The sequence below is a fragment of the Chiroxiphia lanceolata genome, chromosome 1 (assembly GCF_009829145.1).
Source record: "Chiroxiphia lanceolata isolate bChiLan1 chromosome 1, bChiLan1.pri, whole genome shotgun sequence".
Classification (NCBI taxonomy): domain Eukaryota; kingdom Metazoa; phylum Chordata; class Aves; order Passeriformes; family Pipridae; genus Chiroxiphia; species Chiroxiphia lanceolata.
The window spans coordinates 23,793,385-23,820,156 of record NC_045637.1 but is presented as its reverse complement, the minus strand read 5'-3'; the positions used below and the strand labels follow the sequence as shown (position 1 = coordinate 23,820,156).

General features: G+C 38.3%; 1 protein-coding gene across 2 annotated transcripts in view; it reads left to right on the top strand.

Annotated features, from left to right (window-relative positions):
• PTDSS1 (phosphatidylserine synthase 1) overlaps positions 1–24,199 on the top strand; it is a 30,630-nt gene extending 6,431 nt beyond the window's left edge. Inside the window, exons 3-13 of one of the 2 annotated variants that reach the window (XM_032675917.1) lie at positions 653–697; positions 2,897–3,021; positions 6,035–6,193; positions 8,677–8,828; positions 10,785–10,926; positions 11,883–11,995; positions 13,393–13,458; positions 17,504–17,603; positions 18,759–18,827; positions 19,341–19,410; positions 20,737–24,199. In XM_032675917.1, coding sequence (XP_032531808.1) covers positions 653–697; positions 2,897–3,021; positions 6,035–6,193; positions 8,677–8,828; positions 10,785–10,926; positions 11,883–11,995; positions 13,393–13,458; positions 17,504–17,603; positions 18,759–18,827; positions 19,341–19,410; positions 20,737–20,846 — 1,151 coding nt within the window. In that variant the 3' untranslated portion in view covers positions 20,847–24,199. Of the gene's footprint in view, positions 1–652; positions 698–2,896; positions 3,022–6,034; positions 6,194–8,676; positions 8,829–10,784; positions 10,927–11,882; positions 11,996–13,392; positions 13,459–17,503; positions 17,604–18,758; positions 18,828–19,340; positions 19,411–20,733 lie in introns of both variants that reach the window. The other variant, XM_032675908.1, reaches the window with a different exon arrangement.
• The last annotated feature ends 2,573 nt before the right edge of the window (positions 24,200–26,772 follow it).

Below are 26,772 nucleotides of genomic sequence, written 5' to 3'. Positions count from 1 at the left end.
TACTACCTAAATGTATGTTTCATATTTAGAGTTTTTCCAGTTTCATCAGACTTACCTTCCCTGCTCTTCCTATTAACTGAGAGGTTTTTAATCTAGTAAATCAGTTTGATCACTGGCTCTAAAGTAAAGAATATGGACACTGGTAAGGAGCATAGGTATTTTACTTCTTGTCAGATATCTATGATGCTCAGTTTAGAAGCTTCAGGAGGCCTCTTTGGTAACATTTCATGTTGGTCTGAAGGCTCAGCACCATGTATCTTTGGTAACACACAGAAATTTGTATTTTTTTACTTAATTGGGAGCAAGTTATGTGTGACCTGTAGTCTAGAAACCAGGTCAGGAGATCCCCAGGTGACACTTGAGATGTGGTGTCTGCTGAACAAACAGCATCCTACTGTTTTGAAAACAACTCCATAAAAATAGTGGAAAATTTTGTCTACACGCTACTAATTGGCAGTCTCCTTTTTGCACTCCAAAATCTGCTATTACTTTTTTTTTTAACATAGCTGCTCCAACTTTCAGGTATATTTCATAGTTTGATGGAAAACTGATCTGTGCTCATACCAAATCCTCAGATGAGATATACTAAAAAATAAATTTTGTGGTTCCTATTGACTGGCTTCTAATAAGCTTTTGGTTTTACTGTCCACAGGACCCTTTACACGTCCTCATCCTGCAATATGGAGGATGGTTTTTGGTAAGTTTAAGATATGTTTTTGACTTTTTCACTGCTTCTGCAGGATCTGCCATTTTCTGATAAAATGGAATTATCGCGAAACATAATTGTGCATCAAGCCTCTATGAAACTTCTCCTGCATCTGAGCAGTTGCTTAAAATCTATTCATAGTTGTGTTTGGGAATGTCATTGTATTTACTGCATGTCAGGATGGTGTGAACTGAATCATCAAAAAGAGATCATTCGTTCTGATATTTTTTTAATCCTGTTGTGTTTGTGCTTCCTAATCTCCTTCCCCCACACCTTTCCTACTGCCACCTCTTCCAACCCCAGAAAGGTTTGGCATTTTTATAGCTACTGCATATACTATCTGACTTCTAAATCCAATTGAGTAGGGTGCTGCTTTTCATTATTGGCAAAATATGCTCTTACTTTATATGCTTATTAAATTGTGTCATTGTATAGCTTAACATGCCTTTATTAATATTTGTAACATATCTATTCATATTCTCAATTTATAATTTCATTAGAAGTACCTATCAGTCGCGTTTACCTATCAGTAAATATCAGTCGTGTCCGTAGTTTGGAAGATAGTTCTATTAACTACAGAACTAACAAAGTGAAATCCTGCTCCTTAAATACCTGAATTACACAGCAAAACCGTAAGGAGTTTCATTTTTAAATAATTTCACGGTTCACAGAGCATATCCTAGACTACATATTTGCAGAGAATTAGGCACATTTGATTTAAAAGCTGATCTGTTTATTTTTAAGGATACTGAATGTTTCTCTCTCCTTATATAGCTAAAAATAAGTATCTCAAAGTAGCTGATTACTCATCTGTTGACATTGAGAGGGTATTGCTGACTAGATAGTACTTGTTAAAGAATCCTGCTTCTTGGAAGTTTGGGAAACTCAGGTCCTACTGCTCATTTGTGGTTTCAGCAAATGTAAAGTAAAAGGTCATTCTCAATGTTGATGCTATCAGAACTTGAGCCCTTGTACTTTTGGAAAAAGGCTGCGCACAAAACCAAGAGCAACATTTTCCATGTGTAATTCTGCTTCTTCTGGCATGGTTCATTTAGCCATGCTTCAGTTCTCAGACCTGTTCAGTAGGTAAAAGGAAGGAGTAGCATGTCCTCCACATTTCGAGATGCACCCTCACCTGCAGGCTGTGCTTCTTGCAGCAGTGTGACACTTGTTTATCTGATGTATTTTTAGGAGGGACTGCAGAGGACTGTTTGTGAGTACTTGAACAAAAGTTGCTTTCTAGCATAAACTGGGGATTATTAGCACATGAGTTCTGGTTATGGTTTAAAATACCATTTTAGAATTGCTGTAGTTTATTTTGGATGGCAGATACTAAGTTTATTTGCATTAATCTTTCTGCCTTCCATGGCAAGCTGCAGGATACAAGTAAGTTCGAGACTGTGGAAATAGTGTTTATATGCCTCTTCCAAATGTGCTCTTGGATATTGGTGAACCTGTGAATATTGTAAAGATATGCTCCCAACAACAGCTTTATCTACCACGGGTCTGTAACCAGGACTCAACTTGTAACAAGTTTTTCTTTAAAAAAAAAAAATCCATATTCAGGCTTTGGGAGGAGAGAACTGGTTCTCCCAAATGCAAGTGTTTAATAATTTATAATGGTAAGAAAATAAATAATCATATTTATCTTTAAAAGCTTCAAGCAGTGAATTTTCCAGCTCACAAAAGTAACTCAAACATACATTAGTTTATATTTATAATTACTTCTTATTGCCAGCACAGCTCAGAATTGCCAGGTGGCATGATTAAATTGATCTTCGTGTTGAAATCTGCATATAGGCATTAGACATGCATTAGTTGAGACCAAGAATACTTAAAGCAAAGAGGCAGAGCTAATCCAATCGTGGATCCTAATGTATCTCTTACTAAAGAGCTTCCTGATTACAGACTTGTACTACGTGTCTAAACTGATTAGACTGATTTTGTTTTGATTGGGTTCATGCAGTGGAGCATATATTGTATCACTTCTCCCAGGAGGTGATATGAAGGGCTGAGTGCTCAGAGATCTGACTTATCTCTTCAGCTTTTTTGCATGTAGCTGCTTTATATAGAAACTCATCTGTGCAAACTGGGCACATGTAGAGCAAGTTTGAAAGCAGCTTTTTGGACTCTCTGTGTTCCAAGGAGTTTTGTGAGTGAACATGATTTTAAAGCTGAGTCTTTTTGCAGGTCTCAGTGTGCTCTATTTTCTGTTCCTGGTGTTCGTGCTCTTCCTTAACTTTGAGCAGGTAAAAGCAGTGATGTACTGGCTGGATCCTAATCTTCGATATGCCACAAGGGAAGCAGATATTATGGTATGTATCCATGGCACTTATTGTACATTTTGGCTACTTCAGGCATATTTTACCTGAGTGGAAAGGGATAAATCTGAATTTGCTGGCATCAGCAACGCAAGTTTGTGCCTATACTTGACAGAGTCAACGAGCCCTTTGTGTCACCTACTATTTATTTACATTGAAATTAACTGGTGTGAAAAAAAAGCCTTTTTTTTTTTTCTAATGCAGCTGTTCAGATGAGTGTGCAGTTGGAAATGGGATATGTGTTTGCAGTGGGGTGACTTTGGATTCTTTTAAGTAATAGATATGAGCCTGGATACTGAAAACAGACTTAGCAAGGTTGTACCTAAATGAAGCCTCTATGGTGTGTGTGTCCCAGATCATTGCTGCTGCAATGCTGCACTCAGAGAACCTGGGTCTTGCCTTGTTGCTCTGATGTTAGTACATGACTGGCATGCTACAGAGTATGTGGAAATGCAGGTACAACAACTGCAGGATTCTGCTGCCTTCCAGTCACTCAGCTGAGCACTGATGCTGTTACCATTGGGAAATTACTTCCATAGACCTTAGTATGGAATGACATGGAAAGCCAGGCTTGTTCTTCTACCTGTTGAGCAGCTTGCGAAACGTTTTCCTTACAGAGAACATTCCCCCTCAGGTGGGGACACTAGCACAGGGAGCTGAGGCTGTAAAAGGAGGCCTGGGAGAAGTATGTGAGTTACATTGGGAGGCAGGCAGAAGACAGTGTGAGCAGTTGGGCACCAAGAAGAAGAGGGTTACTGCATGGGGAGGCAAGAGTTGCCACTCTTGCCTTCCTCACTATTCCATCAAATTACTGCTCACCACCTGACCAGCATGCTCCCTTGCCCTTGGGTTTGTGCATCTGGCCACCATGATCACCTGTTGTATAGTCTTATAGGGCTCATGCTTCATGAGCAAGGAAATACTCTGGTTGTCTTTCGCACAGAGCAATTTACTGCATGTGCCGACCACTGCACAGCACCTCATCAGCAGTGGCTGCAAACTGTAACACATAATCAGGAGTGGAACTATTTACAATGCAGTAAGCTTACATTAGTGAATTGATAGTGATAGGCAGGCTCCTCGCCTGGAAAACGGGATGCTTCAGGCATTGCATCTCAGCCGATCAGCAGGACAGATTGTGCAACTCCAGCACGTGAAGTAGGGCCGTGACTTTCGGTTCTGCAGGAGACCTGTGGTGATGGCATGGGCAGCCTGCTCCTAGGGTGGTGGGAGGACACATGGCTAAATGGAGCCTGAGCATGGGTGTTAGTGATGTTGCTGAGCAACAAGATGGAGCTGAGACGAGGAGTCTGTTGGTAAGTCAGGTTCACCTGGCTCTCCTGTCATTTAAGTTAGAAATAGATTCAAGTCACGGGAGGACTAGTATTACTGCTGGCACAGAACCACAGTACAGCAGATTCCCTGACTGTAGCAATCAGTGGAAACTTACTCTGTGCTACTTTGCAATCCTGATATTGTCACTTAAAGTTGGAGCAAATTAAAGTGCAACTGTAATGAAGGTTGCAGCTTGGTTGCTTGCACAGAACTGGCAAAATTACTTTGGTAAAAAAGAAAGTTCAACACATTTTGCTGTGTGCCTGGCAGAGCTACAGCCGAAAAGATGAGATAGAGAGGAAAAAAGCCCCAGTACAAATAAAAAAGCAAAAGCCTTGGAAAAAAACTTACTTTTGGAGTAACCTCATTGTGCTCACTTGTCATAGTTATCATGGTGTAGCTAGGAACCAGCACCTTCTGTGGTGCCCTCCAGGCTTCTCCTGCTGGCAAATGAGCCCATTTCAGTTCTCTTGGGTACATGCACTAAAGTTGCAGGTTTGCCATCCTTAAAACAGGTGGTGCACCTTTCTCTGAAGGACCAGCAGCATAGGCATGCACAAGAAGCAATACCGTGCTTTCATTTCAGGGAGCACCAGCAGTAAGGGTTACTTACAGTTTTATAGTGGGATTTAACTGCCTGATAGAAGGATTTGTGTGACAGTGTGCATTTTTCTCTTTGTGGTTGCCTGGATTCAAATCTTTCTCAACATCTCTGTTTTAGCTTGATCAGGATTTGTTTGTGTGAGATTAGCAATAGTTCTGGCCTGAAAGAGAATTCTTGGTTTAACGGCTGAGTTGGGGCTGTGTTGTCACCTGCAGGTGGCAATGTATATTTTAGCAGGATTGGAGACCAGAGGTTTTTAAATGTGTGTTTCCTGTTAGGAATAGTTAGTTTATGCCCAGTGACACAACAGGACGCCACAGCTGCAGCCTCCTGATGGCATACAGATTTTATTTCTTGTTGGGCAGTTTTTCTTGCACTTGCTGTACAACATGTTGAGAGAACCCATTTCCTTTGTTATTGGAGACTAGAATATTAATTAAAATTCTTAAGGAATCTGTCACTCATCTGTGACAACACAGTTGCAAGCTCCCTTTGATTTTTTTTTTTTAAATTTTTTCAATTCAGGCCTGCGACTGAACTTCCTCAATATGAATGGGTTGTGGAAAATTGCTTTCATGAGGAAAATAATACACAAAAGATACTCAAGTAAACACTGATACAAGTAACATTACATCACAAACTGCTGAGGATTAGCCACTGATGAGCCACATCTGAATACCAGACAGCATCAAAATGGGGAAAGAGAGTTATTTCAAATCAAGACTCCAAAGAAGGGTTTTATTGTTTTGTTGTTGCTGGTTTTATTGTTATTGATTTTACTGTTCTTGCTGTTTCTCTATCACATAAGAAATATATGCGTCTTCAGGCACCAGGATCTATTGTATCTCCCTTTAAATTAGAGCTGTACTGTGATGTTACTGAGTCTTAATGCTGGAAGTTTTCTGGCAGAGTTCAGAAAGACAAGAAAACAAATAATGCTTATTTTAATACCCTTATAATTTCAACCTTGTTGCACTAAATAGAAAGATGTTTCTTCATCCTAGTTTTTCTGAAGTTGTCTGTTGATTGAGTATTTTGGGTTTTTGTTTTTGTTTTTTTTCATAACAGGAGTATGCAGTGAACTGTCATGTTATCACCTGGGAAAGAATCCTTAGCCACTTTGATATATTTGCTTTTGGACATTTCTGGGGCTGGGCTATGAAGGCTTTGCTGATCCGCAGCTATGGGCTCTGCTGGACTATCAGCATCACCTGGGAGCTCACTGAGGTAGGCCACCCTTGTATCTTCATTGTAAGCAAATGTATGAGGTGTGTTCTTGTGGGAAGTGTGGATGTTACTAGAAGGATGACTCTCTAGTCCTCAGCATAGATTTACGTTTTAAGCCTTATAAACCAGGTGCTGAGTAATTGATGCAGTTGAATTAGTAGACAACAGCAAGCTGGGTTTTAGGTAAGTGGCTTATTATTGCTTGAATGGGAGGGAGATTTCAAATACTGCTGCCATGAGTTCCTCTTCAAAACATGTTTTTGTTCTGTGGCATTGAAGGGTGTGCCATTTTCTAAGTTATTTTGAAATCACTTAAGATTGGGATTTCACAAGTACCCATCCGCAAAAAAATAGTTTTTCTAGTTATTGTGTTCATATTTTCGCTCTGGAAAAGAATGTATTTGGATTTGTTTCACTTGTCTGTTATTGTGCATTTGATCATCACACAACCATCGTCTTCAATTTGACACCACATGGAGTGTCTTCCCCTTGTTGAAAGGCAGATTATTGGAACAGACAATGTGTTGGATAAGGTTCAACATATGGATATGTTATCACCACTCAAATGGATTTTTGATGAATTAGACAATTCAGGAGAGTAATTTGAAACCTACAGAAGTTGTCAGGGCAATTATGTAGGGATTTAGCTGTGCATCTCCTATTAGCATTTATGGATTACAGCTGACTCCCCATTCTGAAATGGGAAACTTGGCTCATGCTCCATACTGTAGGATGAAAGTTGGGATGCAGGTAGACCTTGGTCTTTCATTCTGAGAAAGCAGCTAGCACCTTAGAGGTGATCTGGCTTACACCTATGCTCTGTGCTTTGCTGCCTTACATTCTGTAATTTCTGGTGTCTTTGGTTGGGTTATCATAGACTGATATTTGTAGCCTATTGTCCCTTTTAGGTTAAATTAGTTAAAAACATGAAAGGGAAACTTCAGCAGGAAATGAACAACATTATATTGCTTGGGTCCTGAAGAGAAATTCAAGTTTTCTTTTTTACAGGTTGAAATTCATATAGCCTTGTCAACGTAAAACAAGTGTTTTTGATACGCTTTTGAAAGAGTTTTCTGAGGAACTGTCATTGCCAATAATAGTCACCGTAATGTGCTATAAATGGACCAGTATTCATTCTTGCTCTATACAGAAAACATTCTTCTTGTTCCTTTTCCCACATAGGACTTTTTCAATATTTTATTTATACATCTGTTAGTAAAAGATACTTTATTACAAAATCATATCAGTAATTTTCCACAGAAAGAGTCTGTGTGCACTAAATGACAAAAGTTGTACTGTTTCTGTGGAGGTAAGAATATACTTTAATTTGCTATGTGTTTTGTAGGTATCTCCTTGAGAGTTCCAAGAGACTGCTTAACACATGACTGTCTTGATTTCCAGTCTATAGCTAAAATTTTCTAATCTGTTTTTTGGGTTGCAGCAATTTTTTTCATAAAATAGAGTGTACAATTATTTTCTCTTAAAGGAGAGCCACTGAATCCATTTCTAGCTCTTGGTAAATTATATCTTATTTTAACTCTGACCAGTTATTCCCCTCACTCCATCAGTAATGTAAAGTCACCAAATGTATCTGTAAGTACATTAATTGCCTTACTAATGCCTCATAGTGATTTTCAGTTGAGTATTTAGAAAGGAACAGATTGCTTCAGAGGTAAATGATTTGCACACTTTCCAGAGGAAATCTTGAAGGCATGGGATATGTTTTGATATATCCAGGTGGTGTCAGCTCTTCCATCTAATAATGTTTTTTTCTGGCCTGTTTTCCAGTATCTTCATCATAAAAGTGCCTTGACCAAGCAGGAAGGCAGAGTGGAATGTCCTCTTAAATTCTTGACACAATCTGGATCGAGTCTAGCAGCAAAGCTTGTAGAGTCTGAATTGCTGGTGAACTCCTTATCTTTTAGAGTCACTAAATTTAGATGAAAATAATAAATGAAAGATAGGGTTTTGAAAAAGAACAAGTATTTAATCCTGAACACCAACAGGCTTAAGTACTGACTGTTGTTACAAGTGCATCCATTCCACTTATCGCTGTTGCTGGTTTAGAAAACATACTTCTTGAAACTATTTAGCAAAAGTAAAACAAAGATTCTTTTCAACTTACTTTTAAAGCACAAACCACCTTATTTCCTCCAAGAAATGCAGTAGCTCTGCTTGTTCCATGCATTTCTATGAAGGTTCTGTGTATCATCTTTGAGAGGCCTGGAGCTGCATGATATCCTTATATACAGCACAGCCCCAACAGGAAACCGTGAGAAAGAAAACTCTGATGTCTTGTGTGGTTCTGTCCAAGGCCTTCTGAAGTTAAAGGACAGATGTCTGTCAGATTTCAGTGGTTGTGGCTTATGTCACTGATGTATTCTGTGTACTGAAAAGCTGATTTTTGAATGTGTACTTAAAAAGTGAATTTATATGAATTCTGTGCTGTTCCTCACCCAGAATCTCTTTGCTGTGTTCTTTAGCTCTTCTTCATGCACCTTCTGCCTAATTTTGCTGAATGCTGGTGGGATCAAGTCATTTTGGACATCCTGCTTTGTAACGGGGGTGGCATCTGGTTGGGCATGGTAGTTTGTCGTTTCTTGGAGATGAGGACCTATCACTGGGCAAGCTTCAAGTAGGTCTAAATTAAAGCTTGATAAACATTATGTTCGATGTTATAATGTTAAATTTGTTTCCCTGGGAAATAGACCACCTTCTTTGCTTAAGTAAAATACATGTAGTATAGAAATAGCACGCAATCGGCCTGTGCTAACAAGGCTGTAATTTTATTTTAAATGTTAAATATCTCATCATAATGCTACTGTGCAGCATATATTTGTAAATATGACGGTATATATAATTTTCCTTTGCAGTCCTAACTTACAAGCATTGATGCCAATGGAAAATATAATGTAGTAAAGCTATCTGTGTTTTCAGTTAATTTTGTACTTTAAGGAAGGCAGAGAGCAAAACAAATTGTACTTGTTTTCTCATTATACATTTTTTAAACTAGATTTGGGCTCAGCTTGAGGATGCATTAGTGTGGCAATCTGTCAGCACTAGTTGTAATTGTAGAAGAGGCATCAGACTGATTGTACCTATTCTGTGAATTGCCTTACCCCATTGCTGACCCTCTGAAATAAATGGAGTAATTGCAAAATAAAGAGGTATTTGTTGTGTAAAAGGGCAACAGATTGTGACCTAGTGTCAGTTCGTAGCTGTCCACGTGGTTTCTTCCATAGTTTTTAACATCTCTCCAGCCTTCTTCCCAGCCAGTTGGTAGCAAGCGTGGTTATCTGCACATTAGCAATGGTATAGATGAAACAGATCGAGTACAATGAATTGCCTACAGAGATGAAAAACGAGCTCAAATCTTGACTTCCAAATTTGTAAGCCATGTGAATTTCTGTACTGATTTGTTTTCTTGCTCACAAATTTTTTTAATTGCTCTAAGCACCATCCAGCTTTTAGTCTCAATTCAGTTTTCCTTCATTTCCATTAGAGTCGATGATCCTTCTGTTTTTAGAGTTCACTGAAAGTTTAAACAGCAGAATATCCATGGCACAACTAGTCTTCACTGTCTTTGTGGAATGATTTTTCCTCACATTCTTTTAAATGCATGAGTAGATTCTTTGATCTTTAATATAAAAGTGCTGCATAAAATTAGAAGCTTTTACTTGGACCCTTTTAATTTATTTTTCTTTTTTTTTCATTAAATAAATATAGATCTTAAAGTTTAGAAGACACTCTCTCACCCAAGGTCTCTCTAGCCTAAAAGAACACAAATATCAGAAATATCAAATCTGAGTCTCTTTTTTTGTTCAGAAGGGCCAGAGAAATAACGGGGTGAAAACTGACTTCTAGCCCTGCTAGTCTTCCTTCATAAAAAGAAACTCTGAATTTTTCTTAGATTCCCTGTCCTTTGGATGCTGTTGCTAATCTGAATCAATATTATCAAAAGCAAGAACCAACCAGTAATACATATGTCAGATGAGCCTCCATTAAAATCCCCTTTCAAATTGGAATTTAATAGATTTCTAGCTTTTAACAGTGCTGTCGCACCTCTCCAGGAGGGTCCACATGCATCTCGTATCAGAACAGCAGGGGCTATATGTACTGGAAGTGTAGTAAAATCTGTATCAGAATTTTTAAATGTGTGGAGCCAGCCCTTTATACAATGAATGAATAATGAATCTGACAGATTCTTGAAGGATTGATGTCAGTGAGCTCTAGCACAAGGAGTCTTTGGGATAACAGTAGTGGCAGCATAGACTAGGAAGAAATATCCTCTAGATTTTCCAAGGGGGTTGCAGAATTGCAATCCTTGTATCTTTCCTTTGTGGAGAGGATGATAAATGTTTTGTAGTTAGTGACTGAGGATAGAGAAGGGTGGGCTTTTATAGCAGAATAGCACCCTGACTGAAATGCTTAGTAGATAGTTCCTTAATTCACCCTTGTACATAGTCGTGTCTGTGAAGGTCTCTGCTGTCCATCAAAAAAATGCGATTGTTCCAAAACATCAGTAACACGGCTGTTGCTTTTTTTTCCCTTGCATATTCCTTGTATTTACTCCAGCCATTCTTTTTTCTAGGGACATTCACACAACCACAGGGAAAATCAAAAGAGCTGTATTGCAGTTCACCCCAGCCAGCTGGACTTATGTCCGCTGGTTTGACCCAAAGTCATCATTTCAGAGAGTCGCTGGAATCTATCTTTTCATGATCATTTGGCAGGTAAGAAATAAATTCTGTGACCTCAGAGCTGCCATCAGCTCAGTTACTTGTTGGCTATGTTAGACGAGAAAATATTCTAATATAATGTAGGTCTGTCATTGAAATACACAATTAAATGAATTGATAATACACAATTGGTCAGGATATTGCTCAGAGAAGTTTCATGATAGTTCATGAGTGTAATTGCAGAACATATGGAAGAACCCAAATGTTACAGATTGCTGTACAGGCCATCAGATTGCTCTTTCCAATTGATACAGATTTAAAAACTGCTAGACAGTGGGGGCTTGAGATGGTGGATTTTTAATTTATTTTGGCTTTGTTGTGTTGATTGGGGGATTTTTTGGTTGTTTGTTTTGTTTGGGGTGGGTTGTTTTTTGCCTTTTTTTTTTTTTTTTTTACTTTCCCATTGACTGCTGAATGGATCAGTGATGCTCAGGACAGTGGCCTTGACTCTATAACATGTCCCAACTGCTTTGGTACTTCATCATGAAAATAAAACTAAAACTTTTTAAAAAAATTTTTTTTTTTTTTTTTACTTTGCTAATTTCGTTTTTAAAAGGAGATTTTTAAAATTTTTTTTAATGTGTGATCTCTTCTGCTTCTCTCCCAAAATTGCCTTTGTCATTCATACCCGATTTAGGATATGAAAGTTTTCAAGACCCCTGCAGTGTGAATGAGTGTCTGGTCCCTTAATTTGTTTCTGGAAAGATAGCAAATACTTTCATAGAGGTGTCTAGGGCAGAATTTCTTGTTTTACTTGTATATTCCTTGCTTGTCCTAGAGCAGGAGTCTTAGACTCTTGAAATGTTCAATCTAACCAGCAGGGTTATAGTAGAGCATAAATAGTTTTCCTTCCATGTTTTTGTTTCTACATTAATCTTTGCACATTTTCTGTACTAATTCATTAGGAGTCATGTAAGTTGGACACTATTAACCACCTTTTTTTTCCCTAGCTGACTGAGTTGAACACATTCTTTTTGAAGCATATCTTTGTGTTCCAAGCAAGCCACCCTTTAAGCTGGGGAAGAATTCTCTTCATAGGAATCATTACAGCACCCACTGTAAGGTAATTTTTTTGATGAAGTGGTTTTTTTCTTCATTTTAAAGTAGTTTAACTTCTAGGCATTCAAGAACTGCATAGAGTTTGTGAATAAGTATGGCACATTTCAAGAAATTTATGCTTTTGCCGCCATGAAAAGCAAAACAATCATAATTTTTCAAAAAAATGCATTTTCTGACAAGTAAACTGAGGTAAAATGTATATAAACAATTGCGTTGCCATAGGGATACAGAACTAATCTGTTCCATCTTCTATTTCATGACATCTCCCTGTTTTGTGAGATAGCTGCATATGTTGTCCTTGAGAACTGCTTGTGAAAGTATCCAAGTTAATGAGTCAGGTGCTCACAAAAGTGTAGATGAGGAAAAATAGAGCTATTTGTTTTTCTAGCAGCTCCTTACTGTGTCTGTCTACGGGAAATATTAGCGTGTTATAAGAAAAGAGAGCAGTAGCATATTGTGAGAACAAAACAGTATATATACAGCATTAACAGCTGTATAGAAACATTAATCTGCTTTTAGTCATGCATGTAATTTCATATTATTAGCAGAGTACCTTTATTTTCTCTTCTTTTCCTGTGCCATAGTTGGCAGTAGACAGAATGCACACAAATCTGAAGTTAGAGGCAGAGAATCACATTAAACATCCTGTGAGCTGTCGCATAGGTGCACTTTTAAGAGTTTTTTTTATGGCACTTGCACACCTGTGGAAGTCTTTATTCTTTAGCAATCCTTGTATTGTTGGAATAATAACACTTGTCTTCCCGATCTGTCAGTGGAAATCAGAGACTGGGAAAAGGAACTTTGGTTCCACTTCTTTGTAATTCCTCTCTATAAAGTCTTAAAATTCCAGATCATAAAGAATAGGGCAGAATGGTCCCCTGACTGTTTTCAAAATAGTGAGAAATTCTAGTGGTTTTGAGAGGAAAATATGCCAGTGGTTAGACCACTCAAACAGGATATAGAATAACCATATTCAGTTTCTTTCAGGACTTAAACCCACATTTTTCAAGAAAATGCAATTGTTAATAAAGACAAACTGTGGAAAAAGTGGAGGATTCTCTAATTCTTTCAAAGCTGTTGCGCTTTGCCCATAAGAACTGGAGATTCATTGGAGAAGCAGGAGACAAATTTGTTGCTTTATTAGCCTACTAGTTTGGGGACTTTCCCAGTCCTCAGTCTCAGGGTTATTTTCTGTGTTGTTTCAAGCTATTTGATCTGTGTGATAATCTGTCCCACTGGAATTGAAGCCATCTGGTAGACATCCAAAATGATTGCATGTGAATTTAACCATCAGCACTTCATTTTCAGCATAGATACATCTGTAACATGAAGTTGTTTTCTAAGTGTAATGACTCTGTGACTTTCAGCTTTACTGAAGAATTTTCTTGCTTCCCTCCTCAGGCAATACTATGCGTACCTCACAGATACACAGTGCAAGAGGGTGGGAACTCAGTGCTGGGTGTTTGGGTAAGTGTTCTTGCTGCATTCTTGGAGCACTTGGATAAGAGCTAAGTATGAGTCCAGCACAGGAACAGGCTTTCCATGAAGCCAGTCCTTGTCTTGTGTTGGTTTTGATTTTGCAAGTTCAGAGGAAAGGAAAATTATGAATTTGGAGGTAGAACATGGAAAGTGATGGGATGGGTAAGGAGAAGAACAGAAGGAAGACTGGATAAAGCTAGGGGCTCCTTCAGAGTAGCATTGGCCTTGCTACCCATATTCTCAGTCAGGTGAGAAGGATAAAGCTTTTGCCTCTACAGCTGGTTGTAAGAGTAATGTTTCCCAGGCTGTCAAAGTGGGCATTACTGCAGTTAGCAGAATCACAGCAGAAGACAGTGAAAGAAACCACAGTTACCAACTATTTCTATGGAATGGTGCTATGAGCAATGGTTACCTTGGCTACAATCTCTTTGTCTCTTGGAGCAGACTGTTAAATGAAGAGTTTGCATGATTGCTTCTGGTGAGAACTTCCTTCGCTAGATGGCTTGACTAAACTGTTCTGAAAACCTGAAGCATATTTTTTTACAATGCTACTGCAGCATTGTAAAAGCTTCTAGTAAACAAGCAGAGTAGTAGTGTCCCTTTTGATTTAGGACTTGGAAAGATCCTAAATCATATCTTAAAGAAAAAAGAAAACTTAAGGAACTATTCAAGAAGGTAATTTCTGATGGTAATTATTTTAATTGAAAACAGCCATTTCATTCTCTTTGTCAAGATTAATGTATATCTTATTTCTAGAGTTGTCTGAACGATTTTCACGTTTTATAGAAGAGTCTATTACTGTTTTAAATTGGAATAGCATTTCAGTGAGCCATAAAATACTCATATCTAATTTAGAAACAGTGCTTTGGCAAACTTATCTTGCCTTTACTGTTAGTCTTAGGGATGTTAGTTTTAGGAACAGTGTTAGGCTGGAAGGTGTGTTTCCATGTGCACTACAGCAGTCTAAAGAGTGCCCCTTTCTCAATATTTGAGTTCAGAGCACAACTTGCTGCAATGTAATGGAAGGAATTTCTAGTCTTGTTTTAAATGTACTCTGGAGACCATACCATATCTCCTTGGGCTTGTCTGGCCTTAAATAATCACCTCTTTCACTGCCTTATCACCTTCCTTCTTCATTGATGGTTGGACTGGATGATCTTAAAGGTCTCTTCCAACCTTGATGATTCTGTGGTTCCTGGATGGATCTATTACTGTCTTCAACTCATGACTGTAACATCTAGTGGACAAAGAAAACGTAGTAATTCTGTTCTTGTTCAGATTTAGTACTGAAGATAACGAATTAATCACACAATTAATATGACTACTTAATATACCATTAGAATTTCTCTGTTTGTGTATGAGTATCTTAGCAGTTACTGACCAACTGTATTAATATTTTGCAGATATGCATTTCAATAGAGATGGCACTGAATTATGTATTTAAATTATTTAGAAATTGAGATGTTGATGTGGGAAAGGACATTTTCTCAACTATATATGGTAATTTTAGAGTCTTATAGAAGACACATTTTAAACAATGTTATCATCCTAGGGGAAGAATTTTCAAGTTCTTCATTAAAAAGAAAGGAAGATGAACTTCTATTTCATCCAAAGGAAAGAATGTAAACATATTCTTTTGTAAACTGAAGGGAGATACAATGTTGAATGTTTGCCTTCTGGCTCTGAAAAGTTGTTAAGGATTACAGAAACCATCATCCTCGGTTCAAAGCTCTCACTGAACACATTAATGTCATACATGTCAATACACAGATGCCCAAACATGTCTGTATGATCACATAAGAACCACAATAGAATATTCACCCACAGTCTGATCTACTAGTGGGAAATGTGTGTGGAATAAGTATTCTCCTTGATACTGCTTGCTTCTGTAATCTGATAGAAAAAACAGAGCTACACTGAGTTCCTGTTGTTTACTGAAAAAGCAGAAATTTTCCAGTAATTTAATTATCTAGAATATGATTTCTGAAGCAATTAAAAGCAAGTATATAGAATATTCATATATGTGGTGACCAAGACACACTTCTAAAGGCACAAATGGAATTCTTAACAGCCTAACCATGGAAATAATTAAATTTAGTGCCTTTCATTAGTACAAAACTGTTTCTTTTCAACTTGATATATACTAAAGCATCACTCTTGATAAGCAATGTAAGGTATGAAGAAGGCCAATGCAACAGCCCCACTGGAATTGCACCATTTTCATTAAGATGAAGCCTTCCAAAAAGGAATATCTGTTAGGATGTTACAAGACCATTTTGATTGAATAAACACTTACTGTCTTTAGTTCTAATGAGTAGTCTCATCACCCTTCAGTAGGGCACTAACACCTTTCACTGTTAGCATTCTTCTATCTTGTTTTACCACTTCATAAACTGGAATAACTGTCCTATTGTACAGTGTGCTTAACTCAAGTATTCTTGACAGGAATAACCGAAAGAATGTATAAATGCCAGACAAACAGCTGTGTTGTTTTTTGAGTTGTTATTGAAAGTAGTCTATTGTTTTGTTTTATACCTTTGAGTATATTGCAACTCCATGTTTGTTTCCTTTGTTCCACGCTATTTTTCTGATGATGGTCTTTCTGTTCCTACTGCTGTAGTATGGTTTAATGATTTTTTTACTCTGCAGCTGAATCAGTAAGAATAATATAAAACCAAGAAAGAAAAATAGTTGATAACCCAGCAGAGTAACACTGCTCTCAATTTTTTACTAAAATGCACCTCATTAATTTTTAGTATTAATCAGTTGGGTGTTATTTCCACAGTTGTAAGTTTTGGCCCCACTCATCATGCTGCAAGTCACATGAGATAGTACAGAGAAAGCTGTCATTTATTATGTGCACCAGGATCATGTCTGCAATACCAGTGGTTTAGTCAAGCACGTCTTTCCTCCTTCTTTGATCGGAGGAAACTGGGTCCTCTTGGGCAGGTAGTAGTGCCATTTTTGGGAACTCCCTAATTTTGGAGAGTGCTGGTAGGAAATATGTCCTGCAGTATCTCAAGCTTGGCAGACCTGGAACACTTCACATGATGTTAAGTGTGTCTGCACAGGAGGAGTTTTCGTGCATTGCTCGTGTGTACAACTTTAAAGTCTCTATTGAACAAGTTAAGTATTAAACGTCTATGAATTTAATAGTGGTTTTCATAATTTGCTTCAGATTAAGACAAGTAATTTTTCTACACTTTTGCTGCACCAGTCATGTTTCTACTCTTGTATTTGTTAAACATATTTAATTTTGTATTCAGGACCTATACAAACTAAATGTATTTCCATGGCAGGCGATGGAAGCTTTGGATTCATAACCCCATGTTCCACACCAAGTGGTGGACAAGCCTCCATAGCTTTGAACCTGAAAAGGAGTGGTGGCAGGGAGAGAGATGGAGATACTTTTTTGATTCTTTCATTGTCAGAGAGGAAAGTAAAAACTGAATTTTTTTTTCCTCTCACATTTCTCCCCAAATCCTCTGATTCTGTAGCGTGGACCTGAGTTTACAGATAAACCATAGCAAATGTGTGAATTCTCAAAGAATTTGAAATGCTGTTTCTTATGAATTTTCTCATCAAAATCCATGTGAGGCAAGCAAAGTATACAGTTTAGAATTGTAGTAAATTTACATCCAGTAGAGAAATACACAAAGCATATTCTAGTTCATCCAACAAGGAAGTCTGTTGGTTGCTCAGAATAGAAAAGAAATTTATATCTGGTGAGAGCTGAAGCATAGTGGTAGGTACAAACAAAAATTGTCTCCTATTGGCACACACTCCTGCTCGTTCCCTGGAGCCCCACAGAACAGTAAACTACCACTTTGTGTGTGCTGTTTATGCTGAAAAAAGTCTAGAAAGAAAAAGAAATTTCTCAAAGAATTTCAGTTAATGGTGGTGTCAGGGAGGTGTGTGCTCACTAGAGGGTAGTGCTTGTTTAGCGCTGACAGTTTTGGGTCTGCGTTGTGATCACGTGAGTTAAATCCTTAGTGTTTGTAACCACTCTCCTCTCTTTTTCATTTATCCACAGGGCTATTGCTTTCCTTGAAGCTATTGTGTGTATAAAGTTTGGACAAGATCTTTTTTCCAAAACACAAATACTGTATGTTGTGTTTTGGCTTCTCTGTGTGGTAAGTGAGATTTCTCATGTGAAACCTAAAGCATTAGAAAAGCATTGAAAGCATCTAAATAGCTTCCTCTGGAACATTGGCAGCAGGGGATCATTGTGGGGAAACACTGGTGAAGAGCTTTGTACACGTCCTAGGAAAAGCAAATGCTAAATTGCTCAGAGCTCACTTTGAAGGGACTAGAATAACTTATTTTCTTATATCTATAAATAGCAAAATATAGTGACTTTACTGGTGCTTGTCAATGAAACAAACACTAGTTTTAGGGTGCTTTATCCTAACGAGAGAAGGTGTCAGTTCGACTGAGCCTAACTTTGGTGTGGTGCTTGCTGTAGTGCCTGCTGGAAGTGAACAGGAGTTAATGGATAGTGCTGATAAGTAATGTGTGTTGTGTCACACTGAAGTCTTACAACTACATAAACAACCGTGCTCTATTAGGCAAATCATTTGCACTCAGCCTGTAACTTTCTGTACTTCAGTGTGATTACTGCAAATGCAGCATGAAATGCCCATTTTATAACAGTAAATGGATGTTTGCCTTGCCAGACTTGTAACTCTGATGCCAAACGCATTTTTCATGGTCAGTGAAGAATAAGGCATTTATAATGGGCTGACAGATAAATACTTCTCCCTTCTAGTTGGGAACACAGTTTGAACAGGTGATGGGGAGTCAGAACTTATTGTTCTCTTATTTAGCGTGTTAATTTTATTCCTGAAGCTTCAGAAGAGAAAAGTATTGCATTGTTTCCTGGATCAGAGCACCACAAAAACAAACATGCAGCCTAGCCTGAAGTATGGGGCAGGGAGAAGGAGAACTCGTTTTTCTCTTAGACTGGTTGTTCTTGATAATATAAGTACAAGTGCCTACTGACTGCTTTTGTCAGGTTGTGGACAGAAACCGTGCTGGTACTGTGGGTGATCTGTATGTATTTTCATTCTCTAGTTGAGAATTGGTCTGCATAGCCCATGGTGGTAGAATCCATGGGTACCTTGAAGTTGAAGCACGAGTGTCTACTCATGTGACAAAAGATACAGGGAGAAACAGAGCATGAAATCTAAATGTGAAATCTCCAGGGACTCTGAGACCTTGAACCAGCAAGAAATTTTGAAAAAGTTTTACAGATTATTTTTTTCTTTTTCTTCTCCTCCCTTGTTTAGGCCTTTACAACTTTCCTTTGTCTGTATGGTATGGTTTGGTACGCAGAGTACTACGGCCACCGAGAAAAGGTACTTAAATTACAGAAACCTGGTCTTGTTTTATAACAGTTAAAACTGCAAAGCTCCTAGATATTAGAATTCTTTACCAGAGCTAGTATAAATGGAGATGAGGGGGGATGGTCCAGAGTCTAACTGAAGTCAATAGAAAGAGCTCTGAATTCAGCGGGCCTTGGACAGATCCCAAATTACACTGTGGTTTCTAAAGAATGCTGTCCTCTTAGTTGCTCAAAATGAGGCTGTAATTTTAGCAAAGCGTTCAAGGATGAATGGTTAGCCAGTGTTCCCATTGTACAGGTGGAATGCTAGGGGAATATTAAGAATACTTGGTTACACAACATATCACGTGGCAAGTGGTGAGTTCTTATTGTATCATTTATGTTGTACCTTCTAACTAGGAAGGGAAAACTCTTAAGTACTGTATGAATGCTTTATGAGGACTTCTGCCACAGTTTAAGTTTACAAGTCCAATACTGATCACAAGAATCACCAGCATCCCAATGACATGCGTTCTTGTTTTTGCAGACCTTGTCAGAAAGTGAAGACAGTCCATACAGTCCAGATGCTTCCTGGCTTCATTCTAAATTCACCACAGGTATTGGCACTTTTGTAGCTATATTCTTGAAATGGTAACATTAAGACTCAACACTAGAAAGTGAGGCTTGAGAAACTTAGCTAGCAAACAGCTGGACTTATTTAATATCCCTGCAGGAGCTATGTGGATAAATCATCTGCAAAGCTATTTTGCTTTACTGCCTTTTTTATTCTAACTCTTGGAAAAGTATTTATTTTTTTAATGAATTGACTGAATTTTTCTGCTGTTACTCCAGGTCATTCTTGTAGGTTTTGGGCATTATGCATTTCATAACTGTTTTGGACAGGTTTTCTCTCTGAACATTTTGTGTTTGATTTGAAACATATTAATGTGAATTGTGCTTTTATTTCTGCTTGTTAAGAAACAGTCAAGAATGTGCCCAGGAGCTTGTGTTCTTACTGACACTTGCCTAGTCAGTGCAGTGCTGATGGTCATAAACAGCTTTCTCTACTAAGCAAAGGCAGCCTCCTTTTGACTTCTTTTCCCTACACTAGAGGTCAGTTATCTGCCTCCTCCATTGGCTCTTTAGTGTGGTCTTGCTTACACCTGGAAGTTATCTCTGTCAGAGTTTATGCTCCAAGTGTTTGTATCGTTAAAAATATTTCTTATTTATCACATGCTTGCAAAGCATCTACAGCAGAGCTTCTTTATATTTCATACGTGATTTTTCTGGGTGTTTATTCTCAGTTAAGTAGATTTGGGGACTTTTATATTTTCGAGAAAAATTACTTGCACTCAAAAGGTTTTTCCCCTGTATGTATGCTGGAGAAATCTGGCCAAGCAAGTCTTTCTCTGACCTCCTGTTACTTCATGAATTACACACTTCAGCCTCTTTCACATTTTGTCCTTCATTTCTTCTTTTGGTCCTCCCTGTTTTCTCAGTGTCAAACGTGGCCTGTCATATGAAAACCTGAAATGTACTCTTGCAAGGATCTGTGACATTGTTTACATAGTTCTTAATTTCTAATAGTAGCCTTCCCAAATCTTCGTTCGCGAAGCTCAGCCATGATGACCTGCCACTAAGAAAAATGTGGAAGTTTAATTATTGATGTGATTTTAAATGGAAAATGTTTCACCACTATATTTTGCTATAGCAAACTTCTGATTTTATTTTTTTTTGGTGGAGGAAGAATTTTACAGGAGTCTTGAGAATTGCTTTTTAAAAAAAAATATAGGCCACTAGATGGAGTACAAGTATCAACCAGTTTAGCTTGAAATAATCCATGCTGTTGTAAACACTGTAGCTCTCAAAAGCCTTACTGTCTTTCAGACAAGAGCTTGACAATGTCAACTAGATATAATAAAAAAATATTTATTTCTCAGCAGGTGCTGACAATAGTCCACCAAAACATTCAGTCAATAGTGAAAGCCACTCATCTAGAAGGAGGAATCGGCACTCCAAATCAAAACTATCAAATGGAATTGGCAAGAAATAAGAGTGGTCTCTGAAGACGTCCTACAGCGTGACCAGAGGTCATGAAGATCAGACCTGGCTCTGAATTGCCAAATGGAAGGTGGATTTTTAAATTTAAAAGTTTAAAAAAGGATGAAGAAGGATGAAGAAAAGGATGATGAAGATGGAGCCACCAGTGTAGTGCAGATAATTGCCTGCTGACACTTGCCATTCACTGATATAAATCTAGTTTCTTCAGCATGTGGCACCAAAAGCTCATGAAGGGTATGCTGGAAAAAAGTGTACTTTTGTCATAGTAGGTACACCCTGTTTTGCATTCAGATATTGCAAGTGCATTTTTAATATCTTAGTTGAGGACTTAAACACAAAGGTTAGTAAACTGATAGTTGTCACAGTCGGTTGGATTTTTGTTTGTTTGTTTTGGTTTACTGTTTTTGTTGTTTTCTACAAGAGTATTCAATCCTTTGACTAAAAGCAACTCTGCCCTTCTTTCTGAGTCTCACACCAAAACTTTTCCATACAACAGTTAGTAAAAGCAGTTACTTGTTCCATACAACAGTTAGTAAAAGTTTCATACTGCTTGCTTTTGCTTAAAGGCTCTTTAGACCTGGTGTCAGGGTTTTACCAGCAAGGAAATGGGTCCAGGTTTCTTGTAAAGCATTGATCTTCTAACAGTTTTTTTGTTCTATACTGTCCTGCTTCATTGATACATGTTCAATTTCTTTTGAATTTTTAAAAGACATATATACAAACCTGCTCCGTAGTAGAGGGACATGCCTCCTGTCCTCAGAGACAGATGTCCTGTTATTTCGTTGTTTTTCCTCCTTTACTGCAGTGTGTTTTGCATTTTCAAGTGTAAATATGTCATTTTCTCAGCTGTGCCACATTGTGTACAGTGGTCCTTCCCACTCCCTTCTAATTTGCCTCCATCTCAGCTGGATCCAGAAATCCCATTGTTTTCAGACTGATACCAGAAACTGCTTTGAAGGCTCAGATGCCCAGCTGAGCTTGGTGATAAGGCAGTCTTTAGCTGAAGCAGAGTTGCTTACCATCTCCATAATTACATGTGAAGATTTGCTGTAGTCTTTGGTGTCTGAGGGGCAGCATGATGTTACTGTGATATACCCCATTGCTTTGGTATTTCCTATCATGCATCAGACACCCAGCAGCAAAGTTGTTTTTTCTTGCAGTTTTGGTTTTTTTTTCTGAGGGTTGTGTGAGGTTTACTTTTTGTCTGAGTGTTGTTTCGTTGCCTTGTTTGTTTTTTTTAAGTGCATTAATTCTGACATCTGGCAGTGGATAAATCTCCAGCAGTGAATGTAATTATTAAGTCAAGAGGTAAACAATCATGAGCAATCAGTTTCTGTATTAAGTTATCCAAATGTTTTTGTGCCAATTAAATTTTAGGATTCAAGGTGTTCAGAGGGGTAGATAGCTTAAGTTGCTTAATTTTTATAAGAAAATGAGATTTCCTTTTTCTTTGAATAATATTACTGTGATTTGCCACAGGCTAAGTACTAAAAAAAAAAGATGCAGCAGAGAGTTTGTACAAGTGTATGATACTGTAAATAGAAAAAAGTATCCTCTGTAATCCATCAATTCCTACGTGCCGTAGATTATCAGTGTTTTCAATGCACTTAAGTGTTGCTGCTGAACTCCTCAGAGGCCTTTCATTTCCCATTCTGCTCTTCAATCAAACCTAAGTGTACAACTTGGGAAGTAACACAGTAGAAGCTGCAATATCATCATTGCTACAGTGACATTAACTGTAACATGAGAAAAATGTAAGGAAGGTCTTCACAGGCTCTTCTACAACTACTTGGTTTTCATTCATGCTATAACGATTCCACGTATTGCCTTCCTATTCGTAATGTACTACACATTGATGAATGTATTTGTAGATTTCTTTGGATACTGAGACTTGTTACTTTTTTATTTCCTTGTCTAATAACTCAGTCTGTGTAAGACTGAAAAATGGCATTGTAAATTTTCTATTGATTCAATACCAAAGCAAGAGATTTGAAGTCTAATGGTTTAGATATTTTAAGTATTGTGGTTTTCAAAGGTGAGAGCCTGTTTTGTACTTGCAAGGTGTATGCACACCAACTATGTATACAAAGCTTACATGTGTAAGCACATGCTGAAGTACCATATTTGGTTTGTCCTGTGGGGACAAACACATATTTTGTAAATGCAGACCTGGTGCTCACACTGCTGAACTGCACCCTAAAAATATTGGAAAGATCAATATGAAGTGTCATCTTGTTGGAAGCTGACTTCTGTATACTGTTATGACAGCTTGGCCTTGAAGAAATGTTGTTTGACAACACCTTTAAAGATATTTCCAATGAAGTCTTTTTACTTTAATTCTTTTGTGTTTGATTGTTGTTTTTTTTTTTGGTTTTGTGGTTGTTGGAGTTTTTTGGTTTGTTTTTTTTTTTTTTAGTTTGTTTGGTGTTTTGTTTTATTTTTATTTTAAAAGAGGGATGGCTACGGAGAGGTGAAACTTAAGTAAACTATTCAAGTGCTGCTTGGAAAATGTCATTTTGTCTCCTCTATCAGCGGTTCTGGCTGGAATTGTCACAAGTCCTCCACTGACTGACAACTGTATTTTCAGCCCATCGTTTTGGACATGAGCTTTGCACTGGAAGGCATTAGAAAGGTGCTTTTGATCACTGCTGTAAAATTAGTGATCTCAGTTTTATCAGTTACTGTGCTGCTGCTGAATTCTGTATGTGTGTAACTCCTGTAATGACAAATCACTGAGCTGTTTAGGAACAAGCATCCATGTATAAGTTCTGCTGCTTAAACAGTATTTTGTAACAGTCATGGATGCACTGTCCTGTTTTCAACTACTTGTTCTGTCACAGCCACTCATTCCTACTTTCCTGCTTCTGGCATTCTTTCCTTTCTCTGTCCTCTAGTGATCTCCCCTGCTGCTATGGAGAGATCTGAATTGGCTCTCCAGAGGCTGACCATCAGTAGTGTCAGTCATTGAAGGGAGGCTAATTCAAGGCAGGGTGGTGTAAGCAGAGGGTAGTGGATTAAATAAAAATGGAAAGTTTTAAAATGCAGGTGTACAGTGAACTAGAGCTAGCCTTGAGTACTGAATTCCAGTATTAAAGTTGCTGCGTGGATCATACACTGCATCTAATTAAATATTTGGAGTGTGATTTCAACCAGTTCTTTTGTTACTTTGCTGTGAAGATCATCATTTCATGTTCCAGCTGTTAAAATTTTAATATTTTTTACTTTGTTATTGCAAGAGGACACAGATATTGCCACATATTTAGTAGTTTTTGAATAGAGTTGCTCTGTATTGATTGCAAAGTACTGTATTTTGCAATAATTGAGTAAATCAAACCATGTCACCAATATGTGTGTTTGTCTGTACCTACAAGGCATAGGAAATGATTACATACTGCTTTTAGAAGCCATTATGTTTTATTCTAAGTAATTGCATTCTGACAAATGCAGTGGGTTCTTGAGCAGCTTACAGTAAACTCTAAAGTTTTGCTGTAATTTATTATTTCGGAGCAGCAGATCTGATAATATGAACAGTTATGTTACCCCTTCTGAAGTTTTTCTAGTATACAGGGTAAGTTCTTGTCTTAATTATTCTTTCTGTATTTGTTTTACTATTGCATGGGAGAGCTGAGTTGCGAGACAATCTCATGGCAGACCTTCAAAGATGAAATGAGACCTCTTGTAGAAGGACCTGTAAGACAGGCTAGTGGAAAGTAAACTTTTGCCAATATAAAGGTGTCATTGAGTCTCAGAAACACTTTGCCTTGGTTTTTACTACTAGCACAGTTTCCACAACAGCAATTTCCAAGTTTTTTAATACTTAAAACCTATTGTGAACTGGTGATTGCTCCCCTGCTGTTGGCACTAGCCTGTTGTCTAGTCTGTAAAGCAGCACAGCTTTCCCTTTCTTCCTCAGTTCCTTCTCTATACCGACATTGAATACTGGGACTTTCTGCCTTTCTGGAAAGGGCTTTTCTTCAGTGTGACTTATCTTTTTGAATACTGATATATAGAGAGCCCATGAATTCTGAGGTTGTAGTAAAATCAGGAATAGCCAGAACTTATCTTGTTCATTCCCTGGGAAAAACAGCTAAGAGACAATTGTTCAGCTTGTAAGTCTCTTCTGAAGGGTGGGAAAATACCTGATTAAACAATTTATAAGAGCCACCCCTCTCACAGAACACTGCTTACTACATTGACTCATAGAATATACTGAGTTGGAAGGGACCCATCAAGATCGAGTCCAACTCCTGGTCCTGTGCAGGATGCCCCAAGAATCACACCATGTGCCCGAGAGTATTGTCCAAACACTTCTTGAACTCTGTCAGGCTTGTTCTGTAACCACTACTCTGGGAGCCTGTTCCAGTGCCCAGCCACCCTCTGTTCCTAATATCCAACCTAAACCTCCCCTGACTCAGCTTCATGCCATTTCCTTGAATGCTATCACTGGTCATGAGGGTGAAGAGATTGATACCTGCCCCTCTACTTCCACTTGAAAAATGTGCTCCTTTGTAAGCGTTGGGCTCTACTATATTTGAAGGATCAATCTTTGTTGTGGGTCTTGGTAGTTGCTGTTGTGGATGGAGCTCTAATGAACAGTGTCAGGATAGGGTCAAAAGGGCCAGATGGCTTCAATTTCTGCTTGGTTGCCCTGTGACACAACTTGCATGCTATTTAGATCATGTGATTTGGCACAGACTGGAAGCCAGAGCCAAAAACTGGCGTCATAGTGATTGAAGTAGGTTTTGGTGTCCATGCTTACTTTGGTGTCTGCTCACATTCAGCTACATCCTACTAGCATGTGCAGAGGCCTAAGAACTCTCCTGTGCCACTGTGTTCCCACTGGTATATGCTGGAGCACTATAAGGACTACATGATTAGGTTTAACCAGAGGTTTCTGAGCTGATTTTAAGCCTTGTATGCTCAAAATACCTCCTGCAGTACTCTGGCTCCCTCTCCCTGCAGGTCTGATCTGCTGCCTTATGTATACCACATAGTTCTGTTTTCTGGAGCCCTGTCAGGGCCAGGTCCTAATTCAGCAAATTAAGGTAGTTCCCTTAAAGTGGAAATGTGTTTTGAACAAACACCTGCCCCCATTACTCACTTTGCATTTGCTTTTGAATGGCTGGTCAGGAATTGGGGATGTACATCGTCACTTAAAGAAAGTGGAACTAAAAAGCCACAAGCTCTTCATACGCTGGGCTGAAAAGCACAAGAACAACCAGACTCGTGGCTTATGCCCAACAAGCTGCATGGTCTGTTATCTTTATGCCTGCTCACTCATCTATCAGAGCTGTGTCTGTGACTGCAGGTGCACCTCAGGTGCCTTCCCCTGTGCTGGTTTCATGTGCACGAGCCCCTTCTGAAGCCAGTCGATAATCAAGCTCTGCTGCTCCCAGGTTTCTTTGGAGTAAGTGATACACCTTTCAGACTTCTCAGCACATCTGGGACCAGAGGGCTTACCATTGACAGTGTGAAGATAGTGAGTAGGTTTTCAGGCTTGCTTACATTTTATATGGTACCAGTCAAGCTAATGACCTGCCTGTATGTGAGAGTTCTATGTATAAACAGAAGGCTGGCTTTAGAAACCCAGTTTGGGTCTGGAGAAAATACTTTTTATTTTATTTTTTGTTCTTGTTTCTGGACAGTTCTAGACCTACTGTTGCTTTTGGCAATATACAGTTTGCTGTACATTTCCAGAACATCATGAAGAGCAGATTCTGCACAAGTCTGTAGTGTGTTTTTCACCTCTCTTTCAGTTCTGAGAAACAGTTCTCTCTCTGGAGAACTGCTCAGGAAAATTCAAGTTCCCTCATACTCTAAAGATGAGTCCAAGTCATGGTTATCTCAAAGGACTTTCGAAATTTTGGATATCAATTTTTATTTCCAGCTCCTTCCTTTGTCTTTAATTTGGACTGTAT